The 22,586-nt window shown below is 49.0% G+C and overlaps 1 protein-coding gene across 2 annotated transcripts in view; it reads right to left on the reverse strand.

Moving 5' to 3' along the window:
* PSME4 (proteasome activator subunit 4) overlaps positions 1-22,586 on the reverse strand; it is a 1,411,622-nt gene that overhangs the window by 406,425 nt on the left and 982,611 nt on the right. For both annotated transcript variants that reach the window (XM_078649478.1, XM_078649477.1), the window contains 2 exons: positions 14,236-14,327; positions 198-329 (listed from right to left, as the gene is read on the reverse strand). In XM_078649478.1, the coding sequence (XP_078505604.1) occupies positions 198-329; positions 14,236-14,327 (224 nt within the window). The remainder of the gene's footprint in view (positions 1-197; positions 330-14,235; positions 14,328-22,586) is intronic.

The following is a 22,586-nucleotide window of genomic DNA, read 5'->3' on the forward strand; positions in this document are numbered from 1 at the left end:
AAAGGGTGCTTTACTTCATCCGGATTTAGCAATGATTCTGCAATACAGTTCCAAAATTGATGTACTAATGATAAGCCTTGTGTAAATCCTACTACCTTCAAAGCTGCTAAGACATTAAAACGTAATCGTAAATTGTATATGAACCTCATTTGAGCTTAAAATATAGTAAACAAAAGTTTAGCACTACAAATACAAACCTTCCTATCCTTTCTCTGACGTTTTTGTAAACTTGGGTTAGTTTTGGTTCAAGATACTTCAACAATCGGTGTAACAGCTCTGATGCTCTCCATTCCTGTTGTGCCAAGCCACCCTGAAGAACGTAAAGTCGACTGGAACAGAAAGAAGAGAAACAATGTTGCTAACCAAAGAGCTGAACATTATTAGTTATCTTCATAGTTTAAAATGCAACTTGTGCGGACAGTGACAGATTGTCGGTTTGCTGTTAGCTTACCAAAATAGTTTGGGAAATCTGCCATTACAGACCAATCAAATTATTCCATTAAATTAATGGACAGGGTCCGAGAAGTACGAGTTACTTACCTTGGGTAACGGTGTATTTAGTAGAGACGATTGTAGCCGCAGATTCCTTAACGTAGAATTATCCCCAGGCGTGAGACTGGATCCGGAAAACTTTCTTGCCACAGCATCTCTGCGCGCTGGGGGGACAGCACCACTTGATTCCGCTCTGATGTTGTCCGCGTTGGCGCCGTCAGCGAGGATACATAACTCCCACCCAGGTGCGCCTACGTCAGTTTTCTTCGGAGAACTTTTCCGTGCCACAATGCGGAGCCATCACAAACAAAAACTGAGAGAATACTGGAACAGTGTGCAAAAAAATCAGCTACACAGAAAGGGAAGAACCAAATGGTGAGAAACAGCACCAAGTCATGGAAGAAAAGAACAGAGCACAGCTACTGCAGGCAAGCCTGCAAACAAATACTCCAGCCTCCTTGGGGGCAGGAAGCATGTGAAAAATTGGACAGCAGACGGAGAAGTCTGCAACCACAGCCCAGAATAGCGAAGGGGATCAAGGCCAGAACAGAAGAGAAACGACAATTCACCCCCAGACAACGCCAGCAGGGAGAGACAGCTCCTGAAAAGAGCTATCTAGCCAAGATAACTCAACCCCAATGACGGCAGAGGAGTCATAAGTGCAATCAATGAAAGGAAGAAGAGCACGAGCAGACCCCACACTGGAGAACAGGGTACAGAGGTGCAGAAGCACCCATGAAATCATCAACCAATCCCCAGAAGGGAAATAATGGAGCAAACAACAAGACTAGCATCCCCCTAGGGAGGGAGTAAGAAAAGGCACTCGCAGAAGACAACCACCCGGAGGCAGGCAAGTGCAGAAGTCCAAAGAAGCATCCTCGCAAAACAGGGAGGAAGGGCGGGTCGTGAAGGAATCTGCGGCTAAAATCGTCTCTAACAGATGAACAAGTTACTTACCTTAGGTAACGCTTTTTCTGGTGGATACAGAATATGCCTGTGGATTCCTCACCTTAATTTGCTACAGGAAGTTGCAAGTCCAAAAGTTCCGCAGCCTTCCTAATAACTGTATGATATGGTGCAACATCCTTAGAGGGAGAAGCCTTTTGAGAAACAAAGTCCCACTCTGGGGAAGTGTCAAGGCCACTTGCTTCACACAAGCCTTCAAACACCTCTTCTGTGTCATACACTTCTCCTTCCTCCCTCTCTTCATCCCGGTACTGCTCCTCTTCCAATAACCTCTGCGCCTCTCTTCTCGAAAACATCTTTGGTTGCGGCGTCGGCGCCACACGGGGCGTTGACGGCTCCAGGAGTGCATCGAAAGATGATCCATAACCGGCGCCATTCGAATCCCAGTAACTTCACGGGATGGAGCCGGAGACTGCCCATATGGCTTCGACATCCTCAGAGCCGGACCAGGACGACGTCGCTGGCGTAAACAGCATAAAGGGGGCTTGAGGATACTGATGAGGCACACCCAAATTATAAGCCAACGGATCCATGGGACCCGAAGGTGCTCCAGGGGGGTACAAGGCACTGGTGAAAGAACCATACATCGCATTTAAAAAATGTGAAGGATCATAACCCGGCGTAGGGAACTGAGGGTAAGACGCCGATTCCGAATCCGATCGATGTACCTCAGGAATCGAAGCCGCTGGAGCCACAGGTGGAGCCGCTGGAGCCAAAGGAACCTCATCATCATCAGCCGGATTCGGTGGAGAGAATCTCGGCGTGGTTGCCTGCTCTGGAGTACCCACATAAGAAAGGAGAATGAGCTGGAGTCGCCTGAGGGGACACCAAAGGCGAAGGAGAAACAAAGTCGTTATACCGACGTCGATGAGCAGGCTAAGGCGACCTCGATACCACAGACTTCGAAGACTGGCTTCGAGAAGCATGTCTCCTCTTCTTCTTATGCTTCTTCTTGGAGTCGTGCGACGCCGAAGAACTTGACTTTGATCTTTTTCGACTTCTTTTTTCTTTTTTCACCTTGGCCTTATAAAGTTTGGCCTCCCGCTCCTTTAACGCCTTTGAGTTCATTTTCCTGCACGATGAGCATCCCTCGACGTCATGGTCTGAAGACAAACACCAAAGGTAATCCTTATGCGGGTCTGTAATCGACATATGTTTATCGCATTCTCTGCAAAGCATAAACCCTGACTTCATCGGAGCAGACATGACAAAGAAAGAAGCGATTCAATCAGAAACACAATGTATCCAAACGAAGTATGGAGATTCCTGGAAAAAAAACTTTAGCGTCGACAGAGCGGAAAAAAGGGAACTGACGTCATCACGCCAACGTGGTCTTCTTATGGCTCCAGTGACATCATGCAGAGCCATGAAGCTGTGACAACCTCGTCGCCGCGGAGAGCTACGAAAAAGTTCCGCGGAATGCTGGCGCAGGGGATGTTCATAAGGTGAGGAATCCACAGGCAGATGTATCCATCAGAAACACCGTTACCGATGGTAAGTAACTCGTACATCTGATAGAGACTACTAGCCGCAGATTCCTTAACGTAGAATAGATACCGAGGCCATTACAAAGGGGAAGGAGGGTCTGCGAGAGGACTTCTCCAGGTGAACACAAGACCCCAACAGGGACAAATCATAGGGACAGGGAAAAAGCCCCCCCCAATCCCACCCCCCCCAAGCAGACGAGAACCTCAACATCGTGGAAGGACACCGGCTCCACAGGGGATGTGTTTTAACGACAAAAGAGGCAGCCACTCACCAAGCAGGTGAAAGCAAGGGCAGTACGAAAGGAGGCCAGCAGTCAATGTACCAGGGAACCCCACCGGAGGCCCCAGAGGCACAGACAACACAGAGGAGTACCGAGGAAGAAGAGCAACCCAGAAACTCCAAGGAGAAGGGGTAGAAACTAAAACAAGAGCCCCCCACGGGAACACACCCAGTGAAGAGGGCAGCCAAATCCATCACAGCCGGAAGTCACCAGACCAGACAAAACAGCGCCTCAATAATAAAGCAGGTGGGAGAAGAAAAAACATAGTCCCACACGGATCCCGTAAAACAAGAAGCAGGGGCACCAGGCCCCGCTCAAAGGTCGTGGCCGTAGACCAGAGAGCAGGCGGGCGCAGCTGGACGCTGACAAGCGCCACAAAACTAAACGTCCAGACCACATCGTCCAGGCAGACGCAGCTGGGCACCAACAAGCAACCAGCCGGAAGATAGGAGGAGAAACAAGTATAGTGGGCCCAGCCGTCAACACAGGAAAGCATCTCCCCGGAACACCCGACAGAGGACCAGGCCGACAGGAGGGGAAAAACACCACAGCACAATGCCGAAGATGGCATACCAAGCCAGTCAATCGACAAAGCAAATACCTAAAAAGCCAGAACTGAAGCAGCACCAGCTATGCCCAGGCAATGACCAAGAAACCGCACCAGCGCAATACAATGACACCAGGAAAGGCAAGAACCCGCAAGGAGAGTCCACACCCTCCCAGCAAAAGACAGAGCTATACAATAGCTACAAGTACCCCACGTGGGGAATGACATGTCCCAAGAATTTTATGGGAACCACTCTTAGGGAAGAAATCCTGCATCAGAGAAAAAAACTATAAACCTGCGGCAGAAACCACAGAAGGCTTAGTAAGCGGCCAAAAAGTACACTCCGCCAACAAAGGTGGCTGAAGCACAAGTTACTACTTGTGTAACGATATATCTGTAAGAGACATTAGTTAGTATTAGATTCCTTACCTTAGAATATCCCCAGGCGTCAGACTGGATCCGGAAACTTTTGCGTAGCAGTACCCTTGCGCGTCGGTAGGCGTCTTCTGCGGCTCCACGTTCGGCGTCTGTGTCGTTGGCGCCGTGATGACGTCGTCGGAGTACTTAGACGCCGCCTCCGCGTGCTGATGTCAGTTCTTAGACACAGCTTTTCCGCGCCAGAAACGCAGAGCCATGTCAAAAAACCAACACTGGTGCCATGGAAACTAGGGCCCTGAAAGTAAACCCTAACCCTAGATATCGGTTCGCAGAACGGGGAGGATGGGTGGGTCGGTAAGGAATCTAATACTAACTAATGTCTCTTACAGATATATTGTTACACAAGTAGTAACTTGTGCATCTGAAAGAGACACGTTAGTATTAGATTCCTTACCTTAGAATAGATACCCCAGCAATACCAACCCCGGTGGTGGGTCTGCGAACCAATAATCACACCAGAAAGTCCTGGAGGACAGAACGGCCAAAGAAGCCATCCCTCCGGACTTGGCTGTCCAGGCAGTAGTGTCTTGCAAACGTGTGCAGCGATGCCCACGTGGCTGCCTGACAGATGTCTTGTAAGGGCACTCCCCGGCCCAGGGCAGTTGTAGTCGCCGTGGCTCGGGTAGAGTGAGCCCGCAATCCAACAGGGGGCTCCTTTTTAGCCAAGGAGTAGCATGCCTGGATACACAAGATGATCCACCGAGAGATGGTCCTCTTGTGCACCGCTTTCCCCTTCTTCGCGCCCACGTAACCAACAAAGAGTTGGTCATCCACCCGGAACTGGCGTGTGCGATCCAAGTAAAATGAGAGCGCACGTTTTGGGTCCAGACGGTGGAGCCGCTCTTCCTCTTTAGAGGGATGCGGTGGCGGGAAGAAGGTTGGCAAGGTGATAGACTGCCCGATGTGGAAGGCCGTGACAACCTTGGGCAGGAAAGATGGCTTAGTACGCAACACCACTTTGTCCGGATGGACAGAAAGGAAAGGTGGAGTACAAGAGAGGGCCTGGAGCTCACTCACTCTACTGGCAGAGGTGATGGCAACCAGGAAAGCAGTCTTCAGAGTTAGAAGGCGTAGAGGACAGTTGTGAAGTGGCTCAAAGGGAGCGCACATCAGAAATGTAAGAACCAGGCTCAAGTCCCACTGAGGCATCACAAACGGAACAGGAGGAAACGTGTGTGTGATGCCCTTAAGAAATCTATTTACAATAGGGGACTTGAACAAAGAAGGTTGATCAGGCAGCCTCAGAAAGGCCGAAAGGGCAGAAAGATAGCCCTTGATAGTGCCCAGAGCAGAGCCCTGCTGGGCAAGAGAAAGAAGGAAGAGGAGAACCTCAGAAAGAGGGGCAGCAAGAGGATCCACAGCCTTTGCTGTGCACCATGCCACAAATCTGTTCCACCTGCAGGCGTATACCGACTTAGTGGAGGGACGCCTGGCAGCCAGAATGACGTTACAGACTTCAGGAGGCAAGTCAAATGGCCTCAAATGTCGCCGCTCAATCTCCAAGCATGGAGGTGGAGACTGGACAGGTTCGGGCGGAGGACCGTCCCCTGCTGCTGCGACAGAAGGTCCTCCTGAAGAGGCAGACGAACCGGGGGATCGACTGACATACTGAGTAGCTCTGGATACCAGTACCTTCGTGCCCAGTCCGGAGCCACAAGGATGACTTGGGTCCGGTCGCGCTTGATCTTCTTCAGCACTCTGGGCAGAAGTGGTATAGGCGGAAAGGCGTACAGTACACCGCAGCTCCACTCGCGACGAAAAGCGTCTCCGAGCGAGTGCCACCTTGGAAACTCCAACGCGCAGAACAGATGACATTGCGCATTCTCTTCGGTGGCGAATAGATCTAACCAAGGCTCTCCCCATCGCTGAAAGAGGCCTTGCGCCACGTCCGAGTTCAGACGCCTTTCGTGATCCATCATGCACCGACGGCTGAGCTCGTCCGCCCTGGCGTTCAGAGAACCTGCCAGGTGTTGAGCTACCAGGGTCACGCCCTGGCGTTCCAGCCATTGCCAGAGGCGCAGAGCCTCCTGGCAAAGGGTCCACGACCCCACCCCGCCCTGTTTGTTGCAGTACCACATGGCGGTGGTGTTGTCCGTGAACACCTGCACTACACTCCCCCGGACAGAGGGGAGGAATGCTTTCAGTGCTAGACGAATCGCCCGTAACTCCAACAGGTTGATGTGGAGCCAGAGGCCTCTGATCTCCGCCTCTCACTTGTGGCCTCCCCAGCCCTGGAGGGACGCATCCGTCACAACTACGTGCTCCGGTTAGGGAAGGGAGAGGGATCTGCCGCTGACCCAATCGCGGTCCGTGAGCCACCACTGCAGCTGTCTCGCAGTGCCCTCCGAGATCAGGACGTGGTCGGATAGGTTGCCCTGATGCTGGGCTCACTGAAACTTCAGGTCCCACTGCAGAGCCCGCGTCCGCCACCTGGCGTGATGCATCAGCAGGATGCAGGAGGCCATCAGCCCCAGAAGCCGCAGCGTCAACCTGACCGAGACCCGGGATAACGGCTGAAAGATGGGAATCAGAGCCTGAATATCCCGGACCCGCTGCTCGGGTTGAACTGCTCCTTCCAGAGGAAGCCGTTGACGTTCCTTAGGTCCATGATAGGGCGAGGAGATTAGTCCTCACGGCCGCGACGGGGAGCTCAAGGCCCAAGGCCTTGGCAGCCCTCATCAACACCACACTGTAGGTTGCCCCCTCCTCCGAAGCCACGATAGGAGGGGAGACAAAACCAGTATCTGGAGAGGTGTCCAGGCCACTGGCCTCCCCAAGGTCTCCTGCCCAGTCCTCATGAGACTGACACTCTCGGGTCAGAGGGTCCTCAGACCCCTCCCAATCCCCTTTATCACCCATCTCCTGATACTCAGGGTTCTCAATCAATGGGGCTTGTTCATAGAAGTGAAACTCCCCAAGCGCCGTCTAGAGCGGCGCCCATCGGGGCCGTCCCGACGTCTGAACAGGAACGAAGGAGGCATAGGGGACGGCGACACCTGATGGTCCGACGCCGGGGAGGTCGTAAGGTCCACCGGCGACGACCCAGATCCCTTAGAAGGTCTAGCGGGGTCCCGCGGCGCCGGGCCCGGAGGCGCCGGGATTGTGGGGCCCTGCGGTGCCGGGCCCGAAGGCGTCGGCGGCGTCGGGGCCGAAGCACCCAACGGCGTCGGGGCCGAAGCCCCCGACCCGCTAGAGGCCCCAGACGTGTCCGCTGGGCCCGAAGGCGCCGCGGAGCCCGTCAGAGGAGAGAGTTTCCTCATTGCCATGAGGAAGCGCTCGATCTCCTCCGGCGCTGCGTCTTCCCCAGGGACCGGAGGGTGTGGAGCTGGACGCGGCGCCCGCGAGTCCGACGGAGCCGCGTGGGTGGTGTCACCCGAACCCCCGGCCGCATCGCGCGAGCGTCGGGGGGAGTCCGAAGAGCGATGACACATCTTGGACTTCTTGTGCTTCTTACCTGACGACGACTTCGACCCGGAGGAGTGCGGCCTACTCTCGGAACTGTGGTGGCTCCGAGCCCGCGACCTGTCCCTCGACCTCCCATGGGACCGAGACCTCTCGCGGCGCGGGACCGACTGCCGGAGTTCGAGTCGCCTGCGGGACCGCTCCCGCCTGGCTTTCGAAGAGAGGGCCCGGCAGTCGGAGCAGGCCTTGTCATCGTGGTCGACGCCTAGACAAGTTAGGCACAGGTGGTGAGGATCCGTGACCAACATCGTGCGGTCGCAATCCTCGCAGTGCTTAAAGCCAGGCATCCCTACGGCACCGATTGGAGTCGTAAGACTTCGAGAAATGATCAAAAATGATCCAAAAAGTTAGTCAAAAATTGACTAAGGGTTACTGCTTTTTCCAGATCTGCGCTTGCTGGCGCGGAAAAAAGAAGAACTGACGTCAGCATGCGGAGGCGGCGTCTAAGTACTCCGACGACGTCATCACGGCGCCGACGACGGACGCAGAGCCGCAGACGACGCCTACCGACGCGCAAGGGTACTGCTACGCAAAAGTTTCCTGATCCAGTCTGACGCCTGGGGATATTCTAACGTAAGGAATCTAATACTAACGTGTCTCTTTCAGATTTATGTTTTCATTCTTATTTCTTTTCACATTATTTTCATTAAAAATGCATCAGTTCATTCCTTATATACACAGTTTAATAACAAAAAACTATGATATATAATTCACAAATTCATATAATGATCTATGCATAACCAGGTATAGAACTAACACAATCAATCCACACATTCATACTTAATACACATTCACACCTCAACTTTCTGTGCAAGTTTACACGTTCCGTTGGTTCTTGTCTAGTGCCCAACACGGGTCCACTATAAGCTGTAGGATTTTACATAGACTTGGTCAACACGTTTTGGTGGCAAAGGGCAACAATAGGAGCCACCTTCATCAGGACCCGCCAGATATGTCAAAACTTGCTCTCTACACCCTGGTTCTTCTCTTATTACATCGTTAATATGACCTATCGTTGCTCCACAATTAAACACTTCCTTCAGAGTAATGGTTACTTATCCAACAGGGTTCTCCTACAGCTCAGAAGTCTTAGCACAGGAGATATGAAAAATCACTCAGGGTCGCAGTTAGTCAGCACAAACTTTGTTTCCTACTTCGATATCTTAACCAGGGCGGCGCTTTCTATCCTGTCCTGGTTCCGCAAATACAAGCGTTTTTTCTTCTTCATTACATAATATCTCCTGAGAGATATCTGTTTTTATATGCAGTGGCAGCCAGTTAGTCTTGTGATGCCATCTTCCCGAACTTCATAACTAATCAGTGAGATCGCATTTTTGTTGATATCTTCAAGGAAGTACTAAATTCTACAGTTTCACCGTCCATCAAAGTTCCACAGCAACACCCACGTATATTAGAGGGGGTCCCTTAACTTTCACGGACCAGGCCGTCACACAGGAAAACAATTCCCCCAGAAACACCAGACAGAGGACCAGAGCAAACGGCAGGCAAAAGGCAAAACACCGCAGCACAACACCGTAGATGGCCAAGCCATGCCCCAGTAAGGACCAAAAAACTGCACCATCGTAATGCAGCAACACCAGGAGGGGCGAGGAACCCGCAAGGGGGAGCCCACATCCTCCAAGCGTAAGACAGGGCTATATAATAGCTACATGTACCCCACATAGGGTAGAACACATCCCAAGAAAGCATGGGAACCCTACAGGGAAAAAACAATCCCGCATCAGAGGACAAAAACCATAGGCCTGCGGCAGAAACCACAGAAGGCTTAATAATCAGTCAAAAACACCTCATCACCAAAAAAGGGGGGCTGAACCAGCAGGCAACTGAAGAGAAGGGCCACCCAAGGACCCAGAGGGCACAGTAGCCCTCACAGAAAGTGTAAAGGTCACAAAACCCAAAAGTAGACACAAGTGGGATAGCGCCTCCCACCAAGACCCAGAGGATCAGCAAAACAACCTACTGAGGAGGAGAAGAAGGGGGAGGAGGAGGAGGACGGAGCCCGCAAGAAGAAGCTGCATGGCAGAGTCTGCATGAGTGTTAAACAGAAGGACCCCGTCAAAAGGGAGGTCGACCAGACGCACTTTAATATTATCAGGAAAAATAGCATTGCGTAGCCAAGCATGGTGACGGAGAGCCACGGAAGTGGCCATAGCACGGTCAAGAGCATCAGCAACATCCAAAGCCGCACAAAGAATAAACGAGGCCAACTCTCTACCATCCAACACATGGCTCCGCAGATCAGCACGGGTACCCTCATGAGAGACATGAGAAAGAAGGGACTCCACAGAATCCCACAGGCTGGAAGTAGCCCTGGTCAACACACACAAAGTGTTAAGCGCCCGCAAAGCAGCACTGGAAGAAGGAAAGACATTACCACCACCAATCTAACCACCGGGCCTTCCGAGACGGAGGAAAGAACACCACAGGCAAACACGGAAAGGCATTTTGCAGTAGAGCGCGTTGATTAGAAGGGTGGAAAGAAAGACAGACCGGGTCGTGAGGAGCAGGACGATGGCGATGCAGTAGTACCTGAGGCACTGCATCGCCTGTGGCAGGGCGCCCCCATAAGAGAATTATGGAGTGATGCTTCAAAAGGGAGGAACAACTCCCGACCACCAGAGCCATGATGGAGAATCTCCCAAGAGGTTATCAGTAGGAAATGGAGCGACAGGTTCACCCACCCTCAGAATACCAGCAGCCGTGGAAATAGCCCTAACAAAGGCAACACTGGCCTCAGTAGGGCGCTGCGGAGGCGAAAGTAATTCCTCAAGTCGCCCATCCCCAAGTCCAGGAGAAGTGGCCAGCCCCGAAATAGAGGATGATCCACAGAGGAATGGGGAACCTGAGGGGCCCTAGGGGAGGGCAGAGAGGCCGCTGGAGAAGCCAGCCGCGAGCCACGGAAAGAAGGGTTCGAGGACTTAGGCCGTGGGGATCGCGAAGAGCCTTCCATAGAAGATGCCGGTGAAAAGGCACCAACGTGGCTCCCTGTCTCCGGGGAGGAACACACCAACAGGTGACAGGCCTCTGGAGAAGAAGGGACTTCAGGAGACGAATCCAGAACCAGACGCCGGCACGGCCCCGTGGAATCCGCCACCGGCGCCGGAGTGGGCCTCTGTGGCGCCGGGACAACTCCTGCCACCACGTGCTCTCCAGGAGAATGGGGTGAGACCGACGCCTGAAAACAGGCCAGGACAGAATCCGGATCCGCGTTGCACGCGGAAAGAGAAAAAACTGAAGTAAGCGCGCCGAGGTGGGACTTATGTTTCCTCGCTGACGCCACGAATGCGGACAACGTCAGGACGGAGTCACGAGGTGCCGTCCCCCCGGCACGCACTGGTGCTGTGGCAGAAAAGTTTTCCGGATCCAGCCTCACGCCTGGGGATAATTCTACGTTAAGGAATCTGTGGCTAGTAGTCTCTAACAGAGAAACATGTTTTAATACAAAATTTTCTAGGATTCTAAGAGCTAACATAGGCTATAAAATGAAGGCACAATGACATTTTTCTACATTGTCTAGAAATGCCTTCAATCATACCACTATGTCTTTGACAGTATCCCTCCTACAAAGGAAACCTTCTATGGGATAACATTTTGATTACTTTGTTTTATCTGACATCGGCCATGAAGGTAGAAAAAGGAAATAAGTTGGTGAAGTTAACACAATGAACTTTAAAATAAAGGTCATTAAATAAAGAAGACATTTGTTCCAGAATTATATCACAATTGAAAATGTTAGCACACCAACACCCAGTGATGATTCTGCTACTTTAAGAGGTGGTTTAAGTAATGTTCTAAACTAGTCAACAGATTGAATAGTCTCTCGAGCCAACTCTTGAAATTTTAAAAAACATGCAACAATTTAGAATATACTTTCCAGTTATCAATGGATGATGAAAGGACTAGAAATACAGAGAAAAAACACCTCCAATTTAGAATGCTGGGGGCGGAGCCGGGCCGGCGACCAAGATGGCCGCACGGGGTCCCGGCTCCGCCGACCTTCTCCCTTCGCCTCCAGTTCTGGCTACCCGCCCCACGCTTGGACGGCGCGTTCGTATGTCGGAGGAGACGCTGCGATGGGGCGCCCGGCTGCTGTGAAATTTGGACTCTCTGGGATCAAGATATCCCCATTTGCTCTGGGCGGCCCGTCTGCTGCCGGAGACCGGGACCTCGCGTGGCTGTGCACCCGGCTGCTGGCTTCCTCCTGACGGCCATGTTCTCCCGTGAGACGGCGCTCCTCCACCACTGTGCTGAGGGAGTCTCCCTACACCGCCGGAGCCCTCTACTAGATGCGTGGCGCAGCTTCTTTGTGTTGGATGCTTCGCCCCCCTCCCCCCCCCCCAGCACTTCCTCGGCAGCCGGTCTAAGGTAACAGCGCTTTGCCGCCTTTGAGGCGCATTATATGCCTGAGTGTTCTGGACTGTGCTACACATCCCGGCTTATTTGTGCCAGTGGACATGATATTGCCGTGTCGCTTTCCTGCCGGGGGGGTCTGTGAATGATTCTCTGTGGAGGGGGTGCCTGTTCTCCTACGCTACGCAGTGACTGGACATCGCTGAATCTTGAATCTTATGGGGGCAGGCGAATTTTCGTCTCGCTGTGCTGCATGGTGATGGTGCATCCTGAAAAATGGCGACTCTCCTTTGTTATTACGGCGGCCGGGTGTGTGGGATGCTGAGTGAGGGCGGACAACTATCCTTGTAGGGCCGTCTCTTCCTGTCCTGGTGATGGCGTGAGGCTGTTCTGGCTGTTTCTACCTGGTGTTTACTCGTGCGCCATCACTTGCCTTTTCCCATTACTGCTGCGAGACTACTCTTGCTATCCCCTGGGATGGGGTGATGGCAAGTACGAGATGTAACTTCATGGCGGCTGCAATATGGCCGTGCTTCCTTTTGACACTCCTGGACAGCTCGCTACAGTTTGAATATCTTGTATATGGCCTCGTGGATGGCAATTGCTGGCAGTCGATGGGTCGCCCCTTGTGCTTTTACGAGACTTTGGTTTCTCCTGGTCTGAACTGGGTGCCCCCGTTCGTACTTTCCTTCTGACCCGTCATCTCCAGCTCTATTCGATCTGTACCATCGAGGAAGAACGGCGCGAAATGGCGGCGACACCCCGGACACTGCTGCTTCTTGTACCATTGCAGGGAATTCGGTTCCTTTGGTGTTGACACGTTCATTTGTTATGCTGCTCCACCTGTTTTTTTTTTTCCCTGCTTGAAACTTCCTGCCCTGTTTCTATTCAGGCCGACGAATTGTATGTACGACAATGACGCTTGGCGCCCTTTCCCCTGGTATGGAGAGTCTTGCGTATTGTTTGACAAGCTTGCGAGGGTGGGCTATTTCATCGATCGTGTCCCTGCGTATGGTTTCTGTATCTCAAAGTTTGGAAAGGTATTATTGCAGGGATGCGGGACTCGGGAGGGAGGGTCGGGTCCCTTGGAGGGCCCCCCCTTAGCTTTCTTCCCCTTCTGTGGGGTTTACGATTCCTTTTTTCTTCTTTTCCCTTTTCTTTCCCTTTCTTTGTGTTGGATATTGTTTTTCTCTTTCCTCTTGCCTCTTTCTTTCTATATTTCGGGTTTAGCTCTGGGCGACAGGCACGCTGCTGGGGGGTGGGCCGTGGCCATGTGCAGTGGTGCAGGGTAGGGGGGTGGAGGTGGGGTTTTGTTTTTTCCCTTTTAGTTCCATGGCCTTTTTTTCATGTTGTTCTCTTGGTTTTTCTCCCCTTTTTTCCCTCTTTTTTCCTTTTTCGGGGTCGGGTTTCCTGCACATCTCTGGGTGTCTCCCGGGTTCGGTACGGGGGTCTCTGTTCTACTGCTCAATTTGATAGCGGGCGGGTATTGTTTGGGCGGGGGTCTGACCTGTTTGTTGATTATCCTGATTATCCGTTTCGTTATGTATGCCCTGCCTATGATGGTCCTGCCGTGCATATCCTGTTAACAGTACTACCTTAGTGTTGGCGATGTTTAATGATGTGCGATCCGATCCTGTTTTTCCTCCTTTCAAAAAAGAAAAAATGCAACCTTTCTGATCCTGTGAACATGTTTTATTCGGCTCTCCTGATTTGTACATCGATATTGTGAGGGGTACCATGGCTTAGATCCTGATTTACATTGTTTGGATGTACTACCTCTGTACCTTTGATTCACTGTCTCGTATGCCGAATTTTGATTGTACCTGTACAATGTCAATAAAGGTTTTTGAAAAAATAAATAAATAAATAAATAAAATTTAGAATGCTGCTCTTCATTCATATCACTATTGTAGATTTCTTTTTACTTTTCACAAATTCAACTATATATTTTCAGCCATTCATAACTGCAGATTTGCAAGATTTACATGTGCCTTTGAACTATATATGAAATCATCCACTTTTTTACAGTAAATACGAGACTAACACTAAACCAAGCCCAGATAGTAAGTTGAACAAGTGTATGGGGGGCAAAGTGAGGGCAACCCTTAGTAGAAAGCCAGGCTTTGCATTTTAGAATGATAACTGTAAAGAGCATACAAATGTTCTAACTTTGGAAAATTAAGTTTCTTACCATGCATCTACAAATGAACCCCCTTCACCACTAACTGGAGAATCCATCAACAGCTCAAACAGCCAGTGAAGTTTTCGAGGATCTCTACTCTCCTGCGTGGAAGGAAATGGTGTGAGTACAATTAAAAAACAACATTGGTGCTACTAAACAAGCATTTTCTTTCCTTAAAGACATTTTTGAAAATCAAATAAACTTCAACCAGCCAGAATAGAGCGAGCATCAGGGAAAAAGAAAGAACTATTACCTTTCATGTTTTATTTATTAAACATACTGTCTATATTGGTTCAGCTAAAATAACATTCAAAATATGTTTAAAGAAAGAAAAACAGAATTATTTGTGAATAGCGAAACAAAGTATTTTGAGCAGAAATTCAAACTGCACTTGACAAGATGACATTAGGGGTGGTCAAGGAAATTTGATCTGAAGCATGCACGTAAATGGAGCTTGTTAAATATGTGGCTCATTTTGTTACGGGACAGTAAACAGCCATTGAACTTTCTGCAGAGCCTCAATAATTTCAACAACCTTGTGGAAGTGTGCCTTCTGCCAGACACACTGGTGCAGGGTCACCCTTGTTCCACGTGTTCAAACAAGTAAGGAGAATCAACACTGGAGTGAAGTAAAGATGCACAAGTTACTTACCTTCGGTAACGATATATCTGTAAGAAACATTAGTAGTGATAGATTCTTTACCTTAGAATTACCCCCAGGCGTCATATTAGATCCGGAAAGTTTTTTCGTCAGCAGTACCCCTGCGCTTCGGTAGGCATCATCGTGCGGCTCCGCGTGCGTCATTGGCGCTGGGCAGACGTCGCTGGAGCTACTTAGACGCGCCCACGCGCGCTGAGGTCAGATCTGTACACGACTTTCCGCGCCAGGAACGCAGAGCCATGCAAGAAACTGACCACTGGTGCCATGAAACTAGGGCCCTGAAAGGGATGACCTTAACCCTAGAAATTAGTTTGCAGAACGGGGAGGATGGGTGGGGTGGTAAGGAATCTATCACTACTAATGTTTCTTACAGATATATCGTTACCGAAGGTAAGTAACTTCTGCATCTGAAAGAAACACGTAGTGATAGATTCCTTATCTTAGAATAGATACCCCAGCAATACCAACGCCGGTGGTGGGTCTGCGAACCAAGATCACACCAGAAAGTCCTGGAGAACAGAACGGCCAAAGAAGCCATCTCTCTGGACTTGGCTGTCCAGGCAGTAGTGCTTGGTAAACGTGTGCCCTGAAGCCCACATATCACCACATCATTTATAGTTCTTTTGAATTGTTTCAAGGAAGTGTCATCAAACAGTTTTTGATCTTTGTGATAAAATGCAGGTTCCAAAAATCACCGAAGGAAGCAAGCAAGGACACACAGCATATTCCAGACCATCCGATTGGCAAATTATAGTAGCCTTTGTTTCCACAAATTAAGGAAGTGTTATACGATGATAGAAAACTGCTATTGTTTATTCCAGTGATATTCAATACTGTAGCACTGTCACTTTTTCCCACAGGCATACTGCTGATACTGCTTACACAGAGACTTGCTCGGGCTCTTGTAACAGCGATAACAGGAGGCCCATTCCCCTTGGCTGTTCGAGTGTCCTGGAAGACGTACCTTGTGGAGGAATTTCCCTTGTTGTATTCCTCCATTTCCCATATAGTTCCCTTGGCTTGTGGGAGGCCATCGTCATCGGGGTAACACACCTTATTCAATTGCACAATAAGTCCCCCCACATCAGCTGTAGTAATATTATTGATTTTAGAGGCCCACAAACATCCAAACCAATCTCTACAGGAGCCATTATGTGAAAATGGCAATGAGGGGCGTTCCTCCCTTCTTCTGAGGGGCTGACGACATTCCACATACCCAGCAGTTGGTAGTATGTGTAGCATTATGAGTATGATGCAACATTTGTATGAAAGTATTATTGTGATATGACAATCGATGCTTCCTTTCATGATAGGGAAAAGTGAAGTAATAATGTTCTGTGGGGACAGGAGTAGTTGTGGCCGACAGTAAGTATTGAGCTGGGATTACCTCCTTCATTGTCCATAATGCTGCTGCCAATATTTCTACCAGAATATTCAGGACCACCATGCACATAGTCTTGTCCTTCGCTCTCCACTTGGATACCATTTTATGCATTCTCTTTAACTGTACTTAGTACAACCACAGGTCGGAGAGAGACCCAGGTATCACTGAGCAATTATTACACCCGCACTGACCCTAGTTCAGCCAATTCCGCGATCCCACCGTGCCACAGCAGCACTTCCTCACTAATTGGGAGCAGGTCCTCAGGTTCTACGGTGTCTCTATCTGCTCCTTCCCTTCCTTGGTCGCAGGTTGTACATTGTTCCTGCAGGAGTAGTCTGATCAGAGAACAGAGTTTCTTCATTCGTAGGGGCGATGATCTTCTGGGTTTGCAGTATCTCTTCGCCTCTGCCTTCTGGTTGAAGAGCAGTTGCTGGTTTCTTCTAGCAATGGGAGGCATGAATCCAGTTCTTCCTGTTGGGGACGTGGACAACGGTCCGAGTTGTAAGCAAGACTTGTTCGTGCCCTTCCGGCGGGGTTCCAAGTTTTTGGAGCGTTGAAAATTCTTTGCCAACACAAAATTGCCAGGCTGAAGATGGTCGGCTAGACATTCTGAATTGTCAGGTATGGCTTTATGTGCCTGCTGATGGATTAGAGACAATTTTTCAGTTACGTTTTTTAAATAATCACTGAGAACAGGGTACTGTATTTCTTTGATTACATTTGGTCTTGGGGGTCCCCACACATTCATAGGCCTTCTGAGCACTACCTCATACGGGGAGAGATCAATTTACTGTGGAATGGAACAAACTGATAACAGGGCTAGGGACAGAGCATCTGGCCATTTAAGACCCGTTGTTGCCTGTATTTTAGCAAGTTTAAGCTTCAGTGTGGTGTTGGATCGTTCTACAAGTCCCGCTGCCTGGGGGTAATTGGCAGCATGTAACTTTTTTTTGACCCCTAGGCTTTTTATTAAGGTGCTCTATTATCTGACAAGTGAAATGGGGGCCATTTTCACTCCATAGGACCCTACAAATTCCAAATCGAGGGAAGAATTCCTTCAACAAAATTTCTGTTGTCAAAGCGGTATTATCTTTGGCCGGATAGGTCTCCACCCATTTGCTAGATGAACAAACCACCACTAAAGCATACTTCAAGTTGTTGCAACGCTCCAACTGGATATAATCCATTTGAGGTGCTTCGAAAGGTACCTGGGGTGGAGAAAATCCACCTGTGGGGGTTGATACTCCCTTCCGGGATTGTGTTGTAAACATACAATGCTTTACTAAACGTTCAGCTGTTTGGATTGTCCCAAACCTGTTCTAGTTGGGAGACGGTGTTTTTTAGCACTAACGTGGGCAGGCCCATGAGTCATAGTCAAAAAGGGCAGTAAATAGGCATGAGGCAATTTCTATTTTGACATATCTTTATGCCTCCAACATCCCTCATCATCTAACTCCCCTTCACTTTACTTTACTTTGTTCATTTATAGAGTGCAGGCGAATCATCCCCAACGGATCTATAGGCGCTTTGAGGACTGGGTATTTGTTGGGCGTGCACATCTAAAACAGCCATGTCTTTAAAAGTTTCTTGAAGCTGGTCAGCTCACCACAGGCTCTAATGTTCTGCGGCAGTTTGTTCCAGTGGCTAGCAGCCAAATAAGAAAAGGCTCTCCCACCCATCCTTGCCCTTTGTATTCTCTGGATGCACAAAAGGTTGGCATTGCTAGATCTTAGTTGTCGGGCTGGTTGATACCATATAAGTTTATTTCTGAGATAGGCAGGGCCTTTACCCTGTAGTGATCTGAAGACCACGCAGAGCATCTTAAAGATAGCTTGTTTCCTGACCGGGAGCCAGTGAAGCTGGTTCAACAGAGGGGCGGAAGGGATCCACGCCGGCTTGTTGAGGGCAAGGCGGGCTGCTATGTTCTGCACCACCTGTAGCCTTGATAGGAGACCTTCCTTTTCGCATTCTGCATTTTCTTGATCAGTAGCTGACTGTTGTATCTCCTTAACCTCCATGTACATGTTTTCCCATCTTTCAGCTTTGGACCGTAGTACATACATTCTGTTGTGCGGGTACTTGTGGTATCTCGTGCTATCTCATCTGCGAAAGCATTTCCTTGTCCCACCTGATCTGTAACTTTCTTGTGGGCACTACACTTGATAATGGCCACGCTCTTTGGCAATGTCAGGGCAGTGAGGAGGCTATTTACCAGTTCATCTTGTTGAATCTTGGCACCATGCGAAGTCAGGAACCCTCATTCCTTCCAAAGCCTGTCAAAGTTGTGTGCCACACCAAATGCGTACTGGTTGTCAGTGTAAATGTTTACTGATAATCCCTGACTGAGTTCACAAGCCCTCAAGAGTGGGATGAGTTCAGCAGCTTGGGTTGATCTCTGTGGAATGTGAGCGGTTTCTACGACTGTCTGCAACTTTGTTGTAGCATAGGCTGCAGAAGTAGTGCCATCAGGTAATCTTAAACAGGAGCCATCCACCCATAATTCTCCTTCAGGCTCTAACAGGGCTGCGTCTTTGAGATCTACTCTTCCCATGGTTTGTTCCTCTGTCAGAAAACTACAATCATGCAAATCATGGGGTTGTTTAGCTGGTAAGGGTAACAATGGGGCAGGATTCAATGTCAAACATCTCTTGAGTGTAATATGAGGTGTCAAAAGCGTGAGTTCATATCCTGTAAGCCTAGCACTAGTCAGGTGTTGTGTCTTAGTTTGGTTAAGCAGTGCATCTACGGAATGTGGTACCATAACCATAAGTTTGCTGCTTAATACTATCCCTTCAGATTGTCGTATGGAGATGGCTGTAGCAGTCACCGCCCTAAGACAACCCGGAGTCGTCTGTCACTGGGTCCAATACAGCTGAGAAGTAGGCACATGGGCGATGTTTGCAGCCGTGTGGCTGTGTCAAGACTGATACTGCACACCCTTCTTTCTCGTGTACATATAGTGTAAAGGGCAGGGATGGGGAATTCCTATAGCCCGACACGCAGGACATACAGTTTGGGGTCAAGGACAACAAGTTTTCATGTGTATTTTGCCCTTGGGACAAGTAGGCCCAACCCTCTGCAGCACAAACCCTTTGGCTGCCACTTTGCAGTACCACATAATGGATCAGGGAAGGGCAATGTCTGCATTTAAGGTAATATGTTTGCCCATATGTTAATGCTGTTCAAACTTGTATTCATGGTTCTTTGATTGAAAGCCTTTATTATTAAGTTGAGCACTCTAAGTAAATGTAGTAAGCTCAGACTGCACTACTGAATGTGGTTCCAGTATAAACATTTGTACACACATTTTCAAAATGTAGCAATATGAGGCTATGTATAATGCTCCCAGAATGCTCTATGATTTTATGCAAATATTTGCAGAAGCTTGAAAGCAAGATTGATGATTCTTTGCCTTCAAAATATAATGTTCATAAAAAGCAGGAAAAAATTTTTGCTAATGTACTGTAAAATTTCAGGTACCATTTTTTTTGCAGCATCATTTAGTAACGTGTTGATGCATGCTAGTATTTCCCAAAAATATTCATAATGGAAATCAGTGTAACCAGTTTCAATAAGATAATGGGAAACAAAAATAAACAAGCATTGGCAAAGCCAGTAGGTTTGAAATTGGTGGTCAGTTTTTTAGTTTTGTCAGATTTGAAATTGGTGGTCAGCTTTTTAGTTTTGTCAATGTGACTTGTTTTTGCATGGTTTTTGACCTTATTGGTGTGGGAGCTGCCGGGCCCTCAACATGATAACAAACATTGGCAAAAGCAAATAATTGTTTTTGGTGTCTCAAAAAGCACACACTGCCACATAGTTACTGGCACTGTACAAAACTACTTTGTGAGCAGATATGCTCGTTGTGAAAGAGCAGAATGCTGTCACTCACAGGGAAGCCAGCCGATACAGAGAGAGGCATAATTTTATTAAACACAAAAGGTTACTGTCAACGCCAACCAAATTAGGGGCCCAATTATTAAAGAAAGTCTCCAAGTGCACCAATGGTATATATCCTTGCATTAAGTGCAGCTATACGGATTTCGTGAATTCCCAAGAATTTACAGAAGCAGGACAAGAAATAGAACTCCTAGAAAATATTTGTGAACTGCATTTTAGCATGAGCAAATACACATGTGTAGATTTGCTCATGCGAATATCTGAGTGTTTGCAAGTTCACGTTCCCTCCAACCACTTTTTCCCAACTCTGGAAGAAGGTTTACGTCTGCCATTGTCAGGAGTAAATTTCCAACATTTCCCAGTATGGGAAAAGATTATATAAGAGTCGTTGAAAAACATTAAAACGAGCAAGTTAGTAGGCTTGCACAGACTCAAAAGGGGCATTCTAACCCTTGAACTATTGACTACCACTACCTTCAGCCCCAGTATGCAGATCTGTGGAAACTTGGCAACATAAGGGGATTGCAAGTATTCAAACACTACTATGGTTAGAGCCCTGACATAATCAGAGAGGCTATATCATAGATCTTATATAATGGTATTGCTGCTATAATTTGCTGCTGCACTACATGGCACCCAAAGGGGCAAGTGGATTGTGTTACAGGACAAGTAGATTTATGAAGCAAACTGCCCCATGGACAAGTAGATATTTTACTAAATTCCACACCCCTGAAAGGGTTTGGTGTAATCAGGGGTACCCAAAACAGGAGCAGGACAAAGGGATGCACGAAGCTGTTGATATGCATTTTGACATTCAGATGACTATGGTAGAGAACAGGGGGTGTCTTTGGTAAGAAGGGACAAAAGGGGTTTGATTATGAGTAAAAGTTGGGGATCCAATGTCTACAGTAAGAGATAATGTCAATAAGTGCTCTAACTTCTTTTTGTGTACGGGGAATGGGAGTGTATATGATAGCTTGAATCCTATCCTTGGTGAGAGTGCGTCCCTCATGTGACAAGAGGTAACCTAGATAGGTGACCTCTGGTCGACAATATTGCAATTTATACCTAGAGACCCTATGTTCTTTAGCAGCAAGATGGTGCAATAAGGAGAGGGTGGCTTCTTTGCAATGGTCAGTTTTGTCAGCCGCAAGCAGGATGTCATCAACATACTGGACGAGTGTGACTCCAGTTTGTAAGGGAAGTTAATCCAACTGTTGTTTGAGTGCCTGGCTGTAGATGCTAGGGCTTTCTGTATAGCCTTGAGGGGGTCTACAAAATCTAAATGAACAACCTTTTACTATCGTGATGTATAGGGATAGAGAAAAAGACGTTCTTAAGATCAATGACAGAGAATACAGTGTCTGTGGGCGGGACTAAAGTCAACAAGGTGGTAATATCAGAAACTACAGGATATTGAGGAACTACTTTCTTGTTAATCCCTTCACTGCTGATGACGAGCTGGACTTGTCTTGGCACACAGTGGACGTGTGCTGATGATGAGTCCAGCTTGTCATGGGTCCCACCCAGGTGAGAAGCGCTGGCGCTCCCCCCATGGGTGTCTGATTTCGCCCCCACAAAGGGTGATGGCAGCAGAAGAGCTTCCGCTGCCACACACAACCCGCCTTGGGAATCCCATGACGTCAGCGTGTACAGCGCGCACTGCCGTCATCAGGAAGTCCCAGACGCTCGGGAAGCCATTTGCTTCCTGAGCGTCGTTGGAAGGAGGTAAGATTCCTCGTTCCCGGGAGGGTTTAGGGCACGAATCGAGGCATCAGAGGAGAGGAAAGAGATTTTCCTCTCCCCTGATGTCTCTTTGCAGGGCATTTCTGCCTTACGATCGCGCACAGCGTCGCGCTCGTGTGGCAGAAATGCCCCCACTAGCACCAGGGATTTAAATTTGGAGCATTGGAAGCGACCCATTGGGCAAGGGTCGCTTCCAAGTGGGGGCTAATGTTTGTAATAATTTTCTGCCCCCCCCAGGGGGCAAATCGGCCCGTTTTTTGGGCCGTTTTGCCCCCGGGGTGGGAGTGGGGGGGGGGGGGCAGAAAATGCCACTAGGCACCAGGGAATGTTGTGGGGGCATATAAATTATAATGGAAGCGACCCCTTGGGCAAGGGTCGCCTCCAAAGGGGAGCATTTCTTGTTGATGTTTGTGTGCCCCAGATCTGCCCGTTTTTTGGCCTTTCTGTCCCACTAGGCCCTAGAGATTGTGTTTTGTAGTGTGTGGAAGCGAGCCCTTGGGCAAGGTTTGCTTCCAAAGGTGGTTATATTTTTGGATGTTTTTTTCTGCCTGCCCCCCTTGGTGGCAGTCGGTCTTTTCTTCTTTTCTTTGTCCTTACTGCCCCCGGGTGAGGGGGGGGGGGAGGTTATACAGTAAGGACAAAAAAAAGACCGACTGCCACCAACAGGGG

This window comes from Lissotriton helveticus, chromosome 6, assembly GCF_964261635.1.
Source record: "Lissotriton helveticus chromosome 6, aLisHel1.1, whole genome shotgun sequence".
In the NCBI taxonomy this organism is placed as follows: domain Eukaryota; kingdom Metazoa; phylum Chordata; class Amphibia; order Caudata; family Salamandridae; genus Lissotriton; species Lissotriton helveticus.